The sequence below is a fragment of the Dermacentor albipictus genome, chromosome 7 (genome assembly GCF_038994185.2).
Source record: "Dermacentor albipictus isolate Rhodes 1998 colony chromosome 7, USDA_Dalb.pri_finalv2, whole genome shotgun sequence".
NCBI lineage: Eukaryota > Metazoa > Arthropoda > Arachnida > Ixodida > Ixodidae > Dermacentor > Dermacentor albipictus.
Window position 1 is genome coordinate 44920990 of NC_091827.1, and position 19071 is coordinate 44940060.

Below are 19071 nucleotides of genomic sequence, written 5' to 3' on the forward strand. Positions count from 1 at the left end.
ACAGCAAGTTAATACTCCATAATCAAACTTGTTATGCTTTCTGAAAAGAAAATGAACTGTTGGAAGTTAGTGCTCTGTTCTCTCTGCTCTCCATGCTCTATTGTGCAAACTTTAAAGCAGTTGAACGAACCACCATATAACTTTGACGTTGTCTGCTTTAGCGTGGACACTTGGTTGACCATTTCGTTTTCTTTTTTTTAATGATTAATGAAGCTCCATTTAAATTTTGACCACCTGAGGTGCTTTAACGACCATGTTAAATACGCGAGGGTTTCTTCTTTAACTTTCTTTTTCTTTAAATTATCTAACAACTAAGGTCCCTAGATATGTTTCATTCTCCCTTCGTTCTCCTCCTCTAATCCTTCTCCTACACGGAACGCTGCCAGCGCCCCCACAAATGTTTCAAATCTATAAACACACGTGCAAATATAACAAATAGCTTCTAGCTTGCGTCGCCCTACGCATCGGTTATCGATACTCGTTTTGAAGCGTGTATTCCATGCAGTAAATCCTTGTTCATGCGCGTGTTGGCGTAAACCATGCTGCGTGAAAAAAAAGGCACTTTTTTTTGCCGTGCCACGTGACCGCACTCTGCCAATCACGCACCGGCAATGGCGGGAGAGCGCGATGATGAGGAGGTCGTCGGCGAGGTGAAATAATGGCGCTACATTGAAATTCATTTATCTAGGCACCTTCTGGCGAACATAGTTAAGGTCTCCAGTTTGTCTTTTATATTTAGAACCTCTTAAATGCGCATTCAAGGTACAGCAAACTGTTGCCTGCCTTTCTCTGCCGCCGAAATGCCTCCACCGCATCCGTGAACCGAATTCGCGACCACATCGGACCTGCCGACGTTTAGGTCGTTGACCGCGAAATTCCGCGGCTGTTTTTTCGTATAAACGGAGCAGCGGCATAGTTGGCATTGACCACTCTTGCCAGCTGTGGTCGGTCGAAGTCACGTGGGCTACAGGCTCCTGACCTCGTTCCACGCATGTTTAACTAAGTAAGTAGAACGTACGTCTATACGTGCGAATATGTTCCACTTGCTTGGTTTACTGGCATTGCCATGTATCATTCTTAATCGCGTACGTTTTGGCTGTGTGTGTGGAACATATTAATCTCGGTCTATACTTAGGTTCCACAAAGTACAGGAGGAACAAATTTGTGAACGATCTTCTTGCATGCACACATAGCGAAACTTGTGTGGTGCAGACACGAAAGAATAAAAATAAAGTGTAGGTTAGCCAAGCGTGCTCCCTCAAGAATACGCGTAAAGCGGCGATCGTTTCCACGGGTCTCAGTAAACGTTAGCCGTTTGTTCTTTTCGCTTATATGCAAATGTGACGCCATTGAGAGGCGCTGTTGCCAACCGCGCGTATATTTCTTCCACGCAGTTGCGGCGGTTACACGCGCCTCTCTTTGTGCAGTTTAATGTATTCGTCTCCTCTGTAACGCTGTAACAACGTATATTTTCTTTCTTCATTTTTTTAAATTATTACATACGTGCACGCTACAACATGGCCCGTGCAGGATAGGTACAGTCGCGTGCATTATGACCTGCAACGCGGTCGCCATGACGAAAGGTGCCCCCTGGGTGCGTGGCAGCGCCGACACACAGAAAAAAAAAATGTGCCTTTATTAAGTATACCAGTAATTGACACGGTGTTCTGCGATTTTTTGTACGTGGTTGCCCCCGCGCTTTCACGGGGCCCCTTCGACCACGGGCACCGGGTTGCAGCTAGTATTGCACGCGACAGTAGACACATCATACTGAAAAACAGTAGCCAACTATAGCCCACGTTCAGCATTAGTAATGATACACTTTGGTGTCGTGTCCACTCTCTGCCACTGGTTCAGTGCCCTATTCTGTGTTCATGCAGACGGGGGGGGGGGGGGGGGGTGCGAGAGCGGTGTCGGCTTTTCCTGGAAAGCCACCGCTAGGGTGCCTCAGATGCGCCCGCTTCCCTAAAGCTTCAGCGCTCCCCTCCGCCGCCGTGCGACAGGGGGCGCGCATCGAAGCACCCCAGCCACCCTCTGGCCACACGGGGTCACTAAGTCTACTGTGTGCGGAGAACAATACGCCGCGCCCTCGACCTTTCAACCCCCGGTGCCACACTGGTCGAAGCCCGTATTGAGAAGGGACAATTTGAGAAATTCGCAGCGCGACTTCCAGCTCTGGAATCGGAAACGTCGCCCTTCGTCACGGAGTTGGAAAACAAGTTTTCCCAGCGGTATATATACGTGCGCTCATTAGGCTACATCGAGGGACCCATGACCGCGTTTACATTCTCGTGTTTGCTTGCAGTAATTTCGCAAGTATGCTGCCGTCGACGATTGAGGAAGACTCTTATATCCCCCCACGGGATAGACAATGCAGAAATTTCACAGGGCCGCACATCGAGCAAAAGCCACTTGGAAAAAAATATATATGCGTAATTCGCCTGCCCTGCCAGGCTGTTTTTTTTTTCGTCCAGAACTTGTTACATTTATCCATCTTCCGTATTGCTTCGTCTTGCCGCTTTGCTTTCGAAATTACGAAAGGCTGTGTATGGTCCTATATTATTAAAGGCCACCTTTATTTTACGTACATATTTCCGGCCGACTTCTCTGCCTTTTCCAGTCAATGAACTTTTTCTTCCGGCCTTATAGTATATACGCATATCCTCCTCGGACCCGAAAACAGCTTGGGGGCATAGACACTGTTCCAGTTGGTTTTTTATAACCGACTGGCGTGTTACTAATGTGAAGAACATTTTTTTTTCCTTTATGGGGAAGCTTTATGTCAGGAGCTCCTACCTACATGCATGCCTGGGAACGGAGAAATCCATTTTGTTTCTCGGCAACCACACCATGTTTGTTACGTTTAAGCGAAGTAGTTATTAATCCATTAACGATAAGGAGTACGTTTTCAATTTATGTCATCGCTGTTTTGTTTTGTTTATTTAGCAATATTCCTGAAAACTGCAAAGCTTCTAAAAACAATATTACCAAGTTTGCTGCTCTGCAACACATGAATAAACGAAGGCATCACAATGCTGTAAACAGCACCTCATAATAAATCTAAAGCGGTAAAAAAAATTATGCATTGCAAGCCGCTTTGAGGTATACCCCTAATTTGTGAGTAGGGCCTTTTGTGAAATTCTGTTAAACATTGTAACGCAAGCAGCATAATAGAGGCCTTTCATATAAGAAAAGAAGGCGATAAATGTGTGAGCACTCCCTCTCTTGCCTTTTCGGGAAAAGAAATAACATTTTTGGTAGAAAGATTAAAATGATGATTTGCAGATGTTTTTGTGAATGATGTGCGCATGCCTATGCTGATGAAGCTATAAATATCCGGTGATTTTCAAATAAACTTCCAGTTGGCAGTCAGCGCTTGTCTGTGGTATTTGTTTCCTTGTGTCCTCGTCTTTTTCGCGCTGTTTCACCTCGGTTCTCAGCATACTCATACATCACACTTGTCCAGCTGAGATACTTTTACAGTTGAGGCTTATACACAATTCCGGCATATGTTTTCAGTGCATAGCTTCGGAGCTGTAAACTGCGTGCTCCTATTTTTATTTATTTTGCGACTTTCCGTCTTTCGAAAATTTTCGTTAAATATTCGAGGTTAAAAATTAAAATTCTACTTCCTAGAGTGGCTGGAATTCCGCCATCTCTCTCAGGTGCAACAAGCTTCATTCAAATCGCTCAACCGGTTGTATCATGAACTGCGTTTTTACATCTACTTGAATAGGTAAATCGGAGTTGACCTCGAGCTGGAGCTTCCTCCTAAATATCTAGGCTTGACGCTGAAGCTAGCACATTCGTGGAAGAAGTAACCCTCTCCTCATATTCCAAGCGGTAAAAAAACAGTTCTATTTGCCTGAACACATAGTGAAGGCTTAACACTGCGTGGCAGGTTGGCTTGTTGACGCTGCATCCTGAATTTTAATAGATAGTTTTAGACTATAGGGACGCAAGCCGCTTGCGTTTCCTAACCTAAAACTCTTTAATGTCAACTCACCGTATTCGGAAGGGCACTTAATCACGGGTACTTTTTTGTCGCCTGTGACGACGCATATATATAAAGTCGGTGGCACTTTTCACGACAACCAACCTCAAGTACCCTTCTGTATATCCGGGATGAATATTTTACGAAATCACTTCCGAGTTAGGGCACATTCACACCGGCGACTTGAGGAGGTCGCGCGACCATTTGCGACTCGCAATCAAAAAGCGACCGAAGGCGACTGATGTTCACACCGGCAAGCCCGGCTGAGCGCGACCCGCAAGTCGCAATCCCGGAGATTATCGTACTCAGCGAGAACTCTCGGAATCTACGCGGAATTTGAATGCGACGCCGGAGGAGGCCGGATGTAGACACACGAAAGATCACTTCCGGTGCACCGCTAATTGGTTTATCAGTTTTGCGACCACGGTCGCGCGACTGAAAAATCGCTCAGAGTGCGACTCGCCCAAAATGGTCGCTTTTCGAGAAAGGCGACCGTTTGCGACCATTTGCGACTGGTCGCAAAGCGACCAACTTGGTCGCGCGACCTCCTCAAGTCGCCGGTGTGAATGTGCCCTTAGCTTTGAAAAGTATTGAAGACGACGCGCATAATACATAATATGCAAGGTCTCGCTCGATGATATACCATCAGTGGCGGCCCCGAGGCGCTAACGCGAACAAACCGCGCGAAACCAATTTCCGTCCTCTGATATAGTTTCCGCTTGGTTCAAGCCTCGTTTGCAGAACGTGCACGCAGTACTGACGTCAATGTGCTGTGTTATGTTCATCATCATCATCAGCCTGGTTACGCCCACTGCAGGGCAAAGGCCTCTCCCATACTTCTCCAACAACCCCGGTCATGTACTAATTGTGGCCATGCCGTCCCTGAAAACTTCTTAATCTCATCCGCCCACCTAACTTTCTGCCGCCCCCTGCTACGCTTCCCTTCCCTTGGAATCCAGTCCGTAACCCTTAATGACCATCGGTTATCTTGCCTCCTCATTACATGTCCTGCCCATGCCCATTTCTTTATCTTGATTTCAACTAAGATGTCATTAACTCGCGTTTGTTCCCTCACCCAATTTGCTCTTTTCTTATCCCTTAACGTTACACCTATCATTCTTCTTTCCATAGCTCGTTGCGTCGTCCTCAATTTGAGTAGAACCCTTTTCGTAAGCCGCCAGGTTTCTGCCCCGTAGGGGAGTACTGGTAAGACGCAGCTATTATACACTTTCCTCTTGAGGGATAATGGCAACCTGCTGTTCATGATCTGAGAATGCCTGCCAAACGCACCCCAGCCCATTCTTATTCTTCTGATTATTTCTGTCTCATGATCCGGATCTGCCGTCACTACCTGCCCTAAGTAGATGTATTCCCTTACTCCTTCCAGTGCCTCGCTGCCTATTGTAAATTGCTGTTCTCTTCCGAGACTGTTAAACATTACTTTAGTTTTCTACAGATTAATTTTTAAACCCACTCTTCTGCTTTGCCTCTCCAGGTCAGTAAGCATGCATTGCAATTGGTCCCCTGAGTTACTAAGCAAGGCAATATCATCAGCGAATCGCAAGTTGCTAAGGCGTTCTCCATCAACTTTTATCCCCAATTCTTCCTACTCCAGGTCTTTGAATACCTCCTGTAAACACGGTGTGAATAGCATTGGAGAGATCGTATCTCCCTGTCTGACGCCTTTCTTTATTGGGATTTTGTTGCTTTCTTCATGGAGGACTACGGTGGCTGTGGAGCCGCTATAGATATCTTTCAGTATTTTTACATACTGCTCGTCTACACCCTGATTCCGTAATGCCTCCATGACTGCTGAGGTTTCGACAGAATCAAACGCTTTGTCATAATCAATGAAAGCTATATATAAGGGTTGGTTATATTCCGCACATTTCTCTATCACCTGATTGATAGTGTGAATATGATCTATTGTTGAGTAGCCTTTACGGAATCCTGCCTGGTTCTTTGCTTGACAGAAGTCTAAGGTGTTCCTGATTCTATTTGCGATTACCTTAGTGAATAGTTTGTAGGCAACGGACAGTAAGCTGATTGGTCTATAATTTTTCAAGTCTTTGCGTCCCCTTTCTTATGGATTAGGATTATGTTAGCGTTCTTCCAAGATTCCGGTACGCTCGAGGTCATGAGGCATTGCGTATACAGGGTGGCCAGTTTCTCTAGAACAATCTGCCCACCATCCTTCAACAAATCTGCTGTTACCTGATCCTCCCAAGCTGCCTTCCCCCTTTGCATATCTCCCAAGGCTTTCTTTACTTCTTCCGGCGTTACCTTTGGGATTTCGAATTCCTCTAGACTACTTTCTCTTCCATTATCGTCGTGGGTGCCACTGGTACTGTATAAATCTCTATAGAACTCCTCAGCCACTTGAACTATCTCATCCATATTAGTTATGATATTGCCGGCTTTGTCTCTTAACGCATACATCTGATTCTTGCCAATTCCTAGTTTCTTCTTCACTGTTTTTAGGCTTCTTCAGTTCCTGAGAGCATGTTCAATTCTATCCATATTATACTTCCTGATGTCAGCTGTCTTACGCTTGTTGATTAACTTCGAAAGTTCTGCCAGTTCTATTCTAGCTGTAGGGTTAGAAGTTTTCATACATTGGCGTTTCTTGATCATGTTATGTTCATTGGCTTCTATTTTTTTTCGTTAGCTTGCTATTCCGCGTAAATTGTGGCCGCTTCCGAGGCAAGCGAGGAAATGAGCGGAGATACGCGTTCCTGATAGTTTGTTTATCCCTCTTCTCCTCGTACGCTATATCGTGTTCCTGTGTCGTCTTGAGGCGCCAAAACATGGTCCATTCGCTCCCACGGAATGCTTCTCTTTTCCCTTGTGACACGCGTATAGACGGCGACAAAATGAAACGCGAGAAACAAGACAGTTTTTCCAAATTCCGCCTCCACCGCCCAGCGGCGCCAAGACTGGGAATCGTTGCCGTCTGCTTCCATAACTGTGCTCGTGTGAAATAGTCTGCTCGTGACGCCGTCTGCATGGAATACCAGCTCGCCTCGTCTGCGCATTTTAAGTCGTCGTCTGCTTCACGCGTCGTTTGTTGCACCTTCGCGTAAGTCAGGCAGCTCCTTATTTCTTTATTTTTTTTCTGTTGCCCTATATTTCCTTAAAGAACTTACCTAATCTGCGTTTTATATTTCTTTTATTTAATTTATTTTTGAAGTTCTGCGCGATTTCTGTCCATCTGTTGGAGCTGCCGCTAGCGTGATACAGTGTGCGAGATGTTGTTCTGAAGTTAATTAACTGTTTCGAAGTGATGACGGTGGAAAACGAGGTCCTATATCTAAGTACACGGGAAAGGAGAAATTTTTGTTCCAGCATAACTGTCCTGCCTACCAAACCAAAATAAGCATGATTTCTTAAGAGTTCTCGTATTACGTAAGTCCTTATGAAAATATGGGCCGGAGTTTATGTCTACATTTTAGAAATGTTTTCGAAGGAATGATAGCATCCGCTATTCTAGTTATGGCTCAGAAGAAAGCCAAGTGTAACTAAAATAAGTAGAACATATTTCAGCTGTGTGCCGAAAAAAGCTTCTCAAAAGTGTTTTTTAACCAAAGCAAAAAACACACTCGTAATTGATATCCTAATACAATAAACATATTTAAGTTATTCTGCATAATATTCAAGAAAAATGTGGCAGTGGAGTAGTTGGTTAAACATATACCAGAGTTCGTGCACTAAAAACAACGAAAGGGCCAGACCTGAGCGAGTACACAAACACAGGACACCGAGCACTGAGACAAAAAAAAAATTGACTCGCCATCCCGGCCCTGCGAAAGTGGATGTATAGCGACGCCGTCCAAAACCGTACCACTACAATTGATGAGGTAGGGTATGCAACGCTTTATTGCTTTAGAGTAATGGTAGTAATTGTGATTTGGACAGCACGCCGCTGGACATAGCGGTGCTGCAACAACATTGAAATCAGTTGCGATGCTTGTAATCTCATATACGAAAGGGGACGTCACACCCCACCTCGCAATCTGCCGTCGCCGGGGCAGCTTGAGCAGCAGTAATCTTTTACCGTGAGAACATTGTTGCGTCTCAACACCACCAAGGGCGTTGATTGAAAGTTTGCCACGGGTCAAACCAACGCACCTCCTAACCGCGTGGCGTGGACAACGAATAAAAGCGCTCACCCCGTTATTGCCTTGAAACCGGAGAAAAGGATGAATGGGAGGGAACCGCGATAACGAATGGATAAGTGCAGTTAATTAGACGCCCTTCAGCCCGCCTTTCACCTGGCAGACTGAGCGAAGAACGGGGTGGGCAACGACGAACGAACCAGGTGTCGCCGGATTCTTTCTTTCTTCCACAAATTCCAAACCTGTTTCTTCGAGGCGGAGTTACTGCGGGTTATGAGTAGCATGAGCGCAGTGGAGTCGACTATAGCGATTTGCTGCTGGACAGTCTTCAGATTCCCCAGTCGACTCGCCTAGGGAAGACGACGGGATAAAAAGCAGAGGCTCTTTAGAGAGTGAGGACAGAGGGTCCTGATGTGAACTGAGACGTTTAACTTGCTCCCGCATGGAGTGAGCTTCCGCACTGGAGCCGTGTAACTAAGCCAATAAACCCTTTCTACAACCTGACGTAGTAGTCGATGGGCTTGGTGGATTCCATGCCGTGACCACCACCGTAACCGCAACAACGTATGCGGAGAGCGCTACGTGTTCCGCGTTGCTAGCACTAGCGGCTTCAATCAATTATCAATTAATCATCAATTATGTGGTTCGGATGCTTGTTTTGTACGTGTTCTTTATTGAAACGTATGGTGTTCTGTATGTTGTATGCGTGATTCCGAAGAATGTATGCGCTGTTCGCTTCACTGGGCTGAGTGCTTGAAGCCTCTGCAGCTCCTGGCCCTGTACTGCCGCCGGTGTCGGCCCACGTACACTTTTGCTGACGAACGCGGACGCTAAAAATGTCGGACACTAATGGACACGAAGTGCCTGGCTAACAGCTTCGCTGTAAAGAAACAAATGAAAGAGAGAGATAGATCAGCTTAATCGGTGACAATCGATGACGTGGATAGGCCCGGGAGGGCATTTTTGTGCATGCGATTGGGCGACATATACATTCGCCACAGTTTCTGAAAAATAAACAGACAGTTCGCGCTCGGCGCCCTGGGTTCCTTTACTCACTCCAGCCTGTACTTTTTGATGCTTCTGCGCACGAACTCTGTGTCATACTCAGTTTGTTACACGAGAATTGACTTAAAGAACAGCTGGTGAAATTTGAGCTCGTTTGCTAAAACACGTTGCCAGTTAATTAGAGGCGGACTGCAAGACGTTGTAGTCGACTGCTCGCCCTCCATTGAAAGAAAAAAAAACGAAAGTTTGAACGTACGGTTTGTGTAGGGCGGGGATTCTTTTTAATGCAATAAGCGTACTGCAGGCGCAAACTGTGTAGACATCCGTATGACGAAAACTGCGGGCCGATCCCGAAGACAGTGCAGTCAAAGACGGCGTCTCAAAGCGCTATCACGAGGGAAGAATGCGACGAACTGGCACGTGACAGTCGCGCCATCTTTCACTTCCCACTCCCTCTCTCCTGACCAAACTTCGCCGCGCTCTCTCACGGGTTGCAGAATCAAGCGTCTTTCCTTTCTTGAGATCGCTATCATCATCAGACGTTTCCAAGTTGGCGTGGGCACGAGAGAGAAGTATACTCGTGCGACAGTGGCCTAGTTGCTTTGAGAGTCGGGCTGCTGTCATGGACGAGGAAAATAACTCAAAGGGGGCGATTGCGCGACAGTAGACAATTACAGTTACGTGGAAGCTTTGCGTACGTAGTGCTTCTACGTGTCAACAGTGCGCATGCGTAGAACGTAGCGGGCGCGCGCGCGTCTCACGGTCGTACGTGGGATTCAATTCATTGCGTGCGTTTCTTGCGCACGTAGACAGCTTCGCGCGGGAGTTCCGCGAGATCACAAACAAGCGATAGCGGGCCGCGCGCGCGCAGACGGCTTGCATCCAAACACGGCGACAGGATTGAATTGGCTATCGCCATGTTCACATTTCCCGATAGATGGAGCTACGGGGTCCCTCTTGGCATGCGTCGCGTACGTGTAGCTAAAAGCGTTTCAGATGGCGTGCCCGTAAGGTACGTAGGCTTTTCACGTTTGCGTATGTGAAGCCTCTACGTACGTGTAACTAAAACTGTCTAGTGATTGAAGCCAGACGCGTAGGCCCAGCGTGTGATCAACACGTCATAGCGCGCGCGGTATGGTTTACAGCGCTCCCGCTCCGCAGGCAGAGCTACGGCAGGGCGGCCCCGAACAAGTGCCGCATCGGTTAAACACTACCGGGAACCAAACACTCCCGGCCAATACGCTAAGTCTCTGAGGTCACGTGTTGGACTATCAACACAGCGAGGGGGGAAAAACACGAAGGGAATGGCTTAACGCAGTGTTCGTTTACCGAGGCTGGTCTGGTTACAGAAGAACTTCAGTTTGGTCTTGTTGGTGTTTACTGCATATCATATTGACCGCAGTTTGAGTAGAACCCTCAAATTGTGGATGAGATTAAGAAGTTTGCAGGGACGGCTTGGCCACAATTAGTACATTACCGGGGTTGTTGGAGAAATATGGGAGAGGCTTTGCCCTGCAGTGGGCGTAACCAGGCTGATGATGATGATGATGATATTGACCGTAAATAAAGACCGTCCCCGCCTTTATTTGCGGTCAGTATGATATGTGGTCTGGTTACGTTTAATGCTCTCTCCTTCCTGCAGTTTATTTTCTTCCTGCATGGCTGCTGTCAGGTGTTAGATCCCACCGCCGGCCATGCGTTCCTTTTTGTCGAAGAGGTCCGACAGTAGCCCATGCCAATCCACATACCGCAAAGTGCCTGGAAGGAAGCGAAGAACGCTTTGCATTAAAGAAACGGTATCGGATTACTCGAAACCGCACATATAGTGAGACATCCATGACGCGGACGAAACTGGTGCACCACTAATTTGTGAGAAGGGCTTTTGCGAAATCCGCGTAATCGCCGTAACTAGTTAGAGGTATAAACTGGAAACGCGTTTCAAAAATTTCCCGCTTCAGATATTTATAACAGATGCAGATTGCACAACTGCAATATCGTTTTTGTGGGTTTGTAAACATTGTAGTTATTATTATTGTTGTTGTTGTTGTCGTCGTCGTCGTTGTTGTTGTTGTTGTTGTTAGTAATAGTATTAGTAGTAGAAGTAGTAGTAGTAAATGTTTTGCTAGTCTTTGTATACATCAGAACAAATTACAGAAGTACACAGAAAGATATCTCAGACCACATTACTAAAATGGGACCTCTTGTTATTACTGAATACTGAATGTAAGCAGTTGCACAAACATTTGCAGAAAATTAGTAATAGATAAGTGTAGTGAAACAAAGTGACACCAGTGATGCATAAGAACGTGTCGCTTATATATTTTATATATCTATAAATGAAACACACTCGCAAAGCGATGACATCCATTTAGCATGTCCTCAGTTCCAATCCGGAAACATCGACAGACTGCTCTCCGAAGCGGTTGTGGGCTATAGGAGATAACACATTATAAATTAAAGCTAATCCTATATCATTTGCGTCGACTTCGTATATATTCCGCCCAGTAAAAGAACCGTAGACTAGGGTCATATGCCATGCAAGAAGTTATAGTGGAAATATTGTTTGTAAATGAGTTATTTTATGGGTAATATATATGAACTTGTAGAAAATTGGACTCATGTGTGCATTAAAACAATAAATTGTAATAACACGAAATTCCCGATCTTGAACCAGCTGAAGAGGAGTTAATGATAACATTAGGTAAGGCCCCAAGACGATATGCTGTAAATAATGTGGCTTTGTAATGTGTGCTCCCTTAAAATATTAATGTCGCCTTTAACTGCTACGCTAAAATGACACCAAGGTGCACTCATTCGTAGTCAAATAGGAAACGAGGTAAAATATATTGGAGAAATGTTAGTTGTCTTCCTATGGCCTGGAGAAAACACCCTGTGCTTTGTTTTGCTGGGATTTCATCATTACATTATTTGCTTCGCACCATGAATATTAGAGTTGGATAATATTTTCAATGAGCCCGTTTGTAAGTTCGCTTATGTCATAGGCGAAAGAGAATATGGTGGGGACGTTCGCTACAGGCGAAGTTGCGAGTTTGGCAAGACGCTAAAGTAAATTGAACACAATATCGAGCCAAGAATTCAACCTTGCTTAACGCCGATATCTTGTTTGGTGTCAGACATCATTCTCTATATGCAGACCTGTTGCGAACGTAACTGCGCAATATTGTATCGTTTCGAAAGGGGGGGGGGGGGGGAGGGCTTTCGTAAAGAAGTTCGTGAGCTTACTCACCGCACTGCAATGCGTGAGCTTAATCATCGCACTGTAATGATTATTTGAGTCGAAGGCTTTAGTGAAATCAATGAAAACCGATTCAACTACAGAAGCGTACGCATTTGGGATGGCCGGTTCATGACTTGAGTTATTTGATTCAACTAATTTCCCATCATCAATATCAGTTTTAATGCTTCCATCACGGCGGTATTTCTTGAGTGTTCATTACGAAAACCACGCTGTCTTGTCATTAGGGAACGGAAATTTTCCAAGTAATAGAGACGTTTAGCTTGTACGCTATTCCGGTAAACGGGAGCGGTTTGGGCGGATTACCGGATGGTCGGGGCGTAAACGTGAGCGGTGAAGCCGCCTGGTGTTGTAGAGCTCAACTAGACAAACGCAGAGCTAAACCTGCAGTAACTCGCCATATCCTGCTTCGCCACCCGTGCAAATTTTTGGCATCGGCGTAATTGTGAACACGATTACGCCACTATCGAAAATTTACGCCAGCAGCTAAGCAGTATATAGTAATTAGCTCTGTGCTTGTGTGGTTAAGCTTTGCGCCACCAGCTGGCGCCACCAATCTGGCCGCTCAGGTTGGCGCCTCCGTTAAACCGGAAAACCGCCCGCGCTTGCCCGAATACCGGACACGCTAAAAGTCTCTAATGGGAAAGATACGGGATTCAATAAGCTTTTATGCAACCTATATATTTTTAATGAGAGGGTATAAAGATAAGCTTATAGTTAGGCCTTTCATTCTCCTTAAATATCTGTAAAGTAGTTATGCCTGTAAAAAGTGCAAACTGTTTTTAAGGATTACTCCTTTCTTGTATGTTTCTTTTTTCCAAGAATGTGTTCAATTCAATTCTGTTCACTACTCCCAACTTTTTTGAAAAATAGGATGCTATTGCTTTCTTCAAGTGCCCCTGCGGAAAGAGCTCCCCTAAATATCAAATTAATAATGCAATCTATGTACATATACCAAGTATTTCTGCGACCACAATAAGCATTTATTTTAAAGATCATTTGTAGATGATGGCACAATTTTAGTTCGTGAGATGGTCCCCTCGAAGAGGCGAACACTACTTGCATAATAAATAGAAATGCCTAATCGTCGAATTAAAAAAAGTCACATGGGATTTTAACTGATTACCTTACGGCACACGCTGCAATTTATAATTTGTAGCCTGCTAGACTGCAAGGCATAACCACTTGAAAATAATTATGTTGGCGACACCATCTTCGAGCTGTACACCATCATACTTGCGGTAAAAATGCAACGTCGTTTCACTTACTTTATTTAACAAAACACCGTTTTACACTCCGAAGCACAGAAGTAACTGAACCACCAATGTATTTCTTCGCGAAGTTCGGGGATTTAGGTAATATCTAAAGACTAATGCCATCCTGCGTATTCTTTGCAAGTGAATCAGCCTTGAGAACTCCCCAGCTGCAATTTGTAAATTACGTTATGTGCCGCACAGTAGTTAAATCTTCATTAGTAATTGTTTGTTAATTATTGAATTATGCGTTTTGATTTTTTTTTCGTGCAAATAATGTCCGCCTGTTTGAGTAATCCAGTTCGAGGATTATAATTGTGCTATCTGCCACATGTGATATTTTAAAAAATATTGGTTAAAGGTCTTCGCAGAAACGCCTAGTACCGACTTTAACTCAGTGTGTAATATCATCAGGACTCGCGCATTTGTGATCAGGAATTGTATTGTGCACCTTGCTTGGTGAAATAAGGACATTTTTGTCGATGACCAGTCATTGCTAGGCCTAATGCGGACGACTCAGGGAGAGGGCGACAGTGCTGAAAACCTCACTATTGTTCTGCTCCCACGTGACCATTTTCTCGGTAATTGCGTCACTGCACATACGCCTCCCGTAAGAATGCTATTACACCAAAATATTTGTGCCGTTCCGTGGCTTTCCAGCAATAGAGACATTTAGCTTGTACGCTATTCCGGTAAACGGGAGCGGTTTGGGCGGATTACCGGATGGTCGGGGCGTAAACGTGAGCGGTGAAGCCGCCTGGTGTTGTAGAGCTCAACCAGACAAACGCATAGCTAAAACTGCAGTAACTCACCATATCCTGCTTCGCCACCCGCGCAAATTTTTGGCAGCGGCGTAATTGTGAACACGATTACGCCACTTTCGAAAATTTACGCCAGCAGCTGAGCAGAATATAGCAGTTAGCTCTGTGTGTGTGTGGTTGAGCTTTGCGCCACCAGCTGGCGCCACCAATCTGGCAGCTCACGTTGACGCCCCCGCTAAACCGGAAAACCGCCCGCGCTTGCCCGAATGCCGGACACGCTAAAAGTCTCTAATATTTCTTTGAGTGTTTCGGGAGCGTTCATTCAAAGCCCATACAAGTCGATGACGTCATGTCGGTACGGCTTTAGCGTATCGACGTACACCACGCCATCCCGTGGTTACGAGTGTAAACTAACTGGCGCCTCCCTCTCTCTCTCTCTCTCAGGTGGCTCCCCCTTGCGACCTCCTGACAACCAACATGGCGTCTCCACCGGCAACAGCAGCAGCCGACGGAACTCGGGTGCCCCGGGCCAATTACAGCCGCAGCCAGCTGGACAGGCTGGAAGAGGTGTTCGGCCGCAAGCAGTTCATCGAACGTCAGGAGGTTGAGCAACTCGCCGGTGAACTGGGCATCACCACCAAGCAGACCAGGGTAAGCGGCAGTTTGCGTCGAGTCGCGATGTCTATAGGAGAACTGACGTAACAGGATTCACAATAGGCAAATAGTTTCTATCGTTGCCTGAATCGAAGTATATCAGCAACATCTTGCGGCACACTGTTCCGAGCAAGAGGCTCTCAATGCGATGACATTATCGGCGGGCATCAAACGCCTTGAAGGTGTACGCCTGACGGAAAGTAAGAGGCCAGTCCCCCAAGGCAGCGCAGTCTAACATGAAGTACAAGTGACGACAAGTGATAACATGAAGTACAAGTGGAGTACAAGTGCAACGCCGAGCTGCTGCCACCTGAGCTATGCCTCGCAGGTTCCGATATTGAGGGGCCGCCGACGCGAAGACCGTCAGGCTGCCAAGAACGAGCGCTTAGCGCCGCTGACACGTCAGCATGTACGTCACAAGCGGTTGCCGCCCATTCATTGGTCACACGCAGCACAACTGCGAGAACTCCCACCACGTGGGCCTGCGCAGCTGCCACGCAGGACCGGTATTTGGTTCACTGCTGTCTCGGCGAGTCACTCACTGCTGAGACGGTGAGTGGGTTCACTGCCTGTGAGCAACTTGTTACGTCTCGACACCACCAAGGGTGTCAATTCAATATGTGCCACGTATCAAACCGCCGCACCTCCTGATCAGAAGTCAGCGCAGCGTGGACAACAACTAAAAGCGCTCAGCCCACCATCGCCTGGAAACCGGAGAAAAGGATGAACGGGAGAGATCGAACCACGACAACGAATGGATAGGCGCAATTAATCAGACGAGTCAAATCACCACCCATCCCTCGGCACTTATCCAGCCGTCAAGACAGCGTGTAAACCGGCTGTCGCAGGGTTCCACGAAAGGTCCCCAGCCCGCCCTTCACCTTGCAGACTGAGCGAATAACGGGGTGGGCAACGACGAACGAACCAGGTGTCGCCGGATGATTTCTTTCCACAGATTCCAAACCAGTTCCTTTGAGGCGGAGTAACTGCGAGTTGTGGATAGCAAAAGCGTGGTTCACAACTGAGTCAACGATGGTGATTTGCTGCTGGACAGTCTTCAGATTCCCCAGTCGACTCGCCTAGGGAAGACGACGGGATTAAAAGCAGATACTTTTCAAGAGTGAGGACAGAGGGTCCTGATGTGAACTGAGACGTTAACTTGCTCCTGCATGGAGTGGGCTTTTGCACTAAGTTAAATAAACCATTTTCCTTCCTTTTCTACACCTTGACGTCGTAGTCGATGGGCTGGGTGGGTTCCACGCACTGAACGCCACCCTAACCGCAACAATCTCAAGATCAGGAAGAACGGGAAAACCATGCCGATCAAAAATTACAACGTCGTTATGAAACCTGAGCTAATCCAAGAATACTTAGGAGGTAGCTTTAGCTCCGGCCCAACTCCGACGCGGCCTATTCACATACATGTAAAACGCAAAAACTTTTTTATGAGATAACCCCTGGACCGATTTTGATGAAATTGGTTGCATTTGAAAGAGAACGTTAAATTCTAGTGACTGTTGGAATTGGAATTTCGATTTAGGGCTTGATTTTTCTTAGAACGATTTTCAAATATTTGACCGTTTGAAAAAAATAGAAGCACGAAGTTTACAAATTCATAGCTCTGCATCAAGAACTGATTTCGCGGTTCTGTAAACGGCGTCCATTAGATCATTCAAAGCGGACAAATTCAATTTGTCATTTTGCATCTTACGTGAATTTGTTACGTTGGTTACTACGGTTTTGCAAAAGTACTATTTTCCTATGATTAATTTTTTTATACTCGTGTGTAACATATCAATTTTGTCCGCTTTAGATGTACTATTAGATGCAATTCACAGAATTGTATTATCACTTTTAGTGGTTGAGCTACAGAGCTCTAAGCTTGATAGTTTCGTTTTCTGAGAATTTTCGATTTTTGCCAATTCTTAATAAAAAATTCACGAGCTAACTCAAGAATTCGAAACCAACAGTCACTAGATTTTAAGTTTGTCTTTTCAATGCAACAAACCTCGTCAAATTTAGTGCAGCGGTTCCCGAAAAAAACGAATTCTCCTTTTACATGTATTTAGATAGGAGCACTCGAGCTAAAGCTTCCTCTTAAGCACTTGATACGAGTTGTGAATGCGACAACATTAATGTCCAAATGAACGCTGTTTGCGCTGCGAATGATGTGCCATAGCGGTGCGTGCTGGCCGAGAAAGCAAGCAGCGGGAGCCTGCGTTGCCAACGCCGCATGCCGCCGACGTCCAGCGCGACGAGAGACAGAGGAAGCAGCAGCAGCCACCAAGGCCGGCAGGTACGCGCAGCAGCTAAGCCCAGCGCAGTGCCGGCTATCGAGAGCGAGGGTGACGTGGCGTCGCGGCGCTGCCCTCTCCCCTCGCGCAACACCTGGCGCTCTGCGGCTGCATAGGTGTTTCCGTTCGCCCGCTCTGCTCCGTCTAGGCGCGCTTACATTGTGACGTAGCGTCGCAGCCAATGGTAATTTAGGGGCCGCTTCGCTGCTACAGACGCCGGCTTTTTCGCTCCATGGGCCATTTGCTGTTTTCGCATCAAAAACAAACTTCACTGTACGTAGATTGCACACAATCAAAAGCCGTTGACTGAAATGGCCGGTACAATATCGTACTGCGACTGTCACTCGCTCTCTATTCGTATCTGCTTTCTTCTGTCGCCTTTGTACCCTTCGCGCTCTCCTAACAACGCACCCACACCAAATCGCCCATTTTTTCTAATCTTTGCATCCCATTGCCCTCCTAACCCTAACGTGGCGGCGGCTATTGCAGACGTGGTTCCAGAACAAGCGTGCCATGCTCCGGCGGCGAGCAATCAGGATTATCGGTGACAGCTACGTGCACAACCTACAGCCACCGCCAGGGTGCCCCAACGCGCACCCGTCACCATTGGCTTCCCCACGAGACACAGGGGACAGCCGCCAGTTGGCATCGCCTGCGGTTGTGCCACCTGCGACCATGGTCGTCTGTCCCGGACTCCCGGTGCAGTCACACACTCTCGCGGGAAACGAGACCCGACCGCAGCAGAGCCTGCCATCGCTTGGTTCTTTTCACACAGGACACGACTTCCTCGCGATTCCGCAGCCACGATGGGACGGCAGAGTGTAAGTACTGTATATTGCTACGAGGATGCTCCCGTACATATACAATCCTTCGCAATTTACAAGCAGCTGCACAGATTCAAGCAGAAGGCAAGACGGCATCTTATAACCCGAGCGAAGCCTTTTATACACTCCTCGACGCTGGAAGGTGCTCGATATTTAAACCCCAGAAAAAAATACAAACGAGCCTCAGAGGGCACTAAACAACTTAATAGCTTTTCTACAGCCAGTTCCGGCTTCGTTTACCAGGAGGTGACATCATGGGGTGGTCACGGGAGAGCAGGACATCGTGACGTTTACCTGTGTAGTAGGCGATCGCGCGAGACGGTTTGCGAGTGCTGTAACGTCGCTCCCACGTGACCCACCTACGCGTCATGACGTCAGGACACAGTAATCTCCCGGCAAACGAAGCCGGAACTGACTGTAGAAAAGCTATATAACTATAATATTTAGCGCGCTCTGAGGCCTGCCACTATATTCCCCAATGGTTTCGACGTCCCGCACTTTCATCTAACACACAAAAAAAGTGGCGAATCGAAAATATCATGGCAGTACTGCTTTAAATGAAGTTTTCGGAGTCTATCAAACGTCTATGCAGACCTCAAGTAGGTTTCGTCACTTCATTACAAACATCGTCTGCCTACAGGTAATGTGTGCAGTCGCCACACGGCACCAGGTAGCGTAGAGACACTGCATGTTTCGAGCACTATATAGGGCGGCGGTATACTATATATCGAGCCACCGCGAATTATTGGCGCAACTAGAAGGGCCGCCAATGGCACGAATTCCGCGCTTGGCATGTGAAGTGTATATAGACGACTCTCCATAGGAGTGATGGCCGCCTTTATGAAAGAAGCTTGATAATCTGTCGAATTTCTCCACAATTCAAGCAAATTGCTATACCTCCTTGTTGACTTATCT

General features: G+C 46.6%; 1 protein-coding gene across 1 annotated transcript in view; it reads left to right on the forward strand.

The window, feature by feature from the left end:
- Positions 1 to 18157, forward strand: part of LOC139047406 (homeobox protein prophet of Pit-1-like) — a 32443-nt gene extending 14286 nt beyond the window's left edge. Inside the window, exons 2-3 of the mRNA XM_070521235.1 lie at positions 14829 to 15035; positions 17822 to 18157. Of these exons, the coding sequence (XP_070377336.1) occupies positions 14862 to 15035; positions 17822 to 18157 (510 nt within the window). The 5' untranslated portion in view covers positions 14829 to 14861. The remainder of the gene's footprint in view (positions 1 to 14828; positions 15036 to 17821) is intronic.
- The last annotated feature ends 914 nt before the right edge of the window (positions 18158 to 19071 follow it).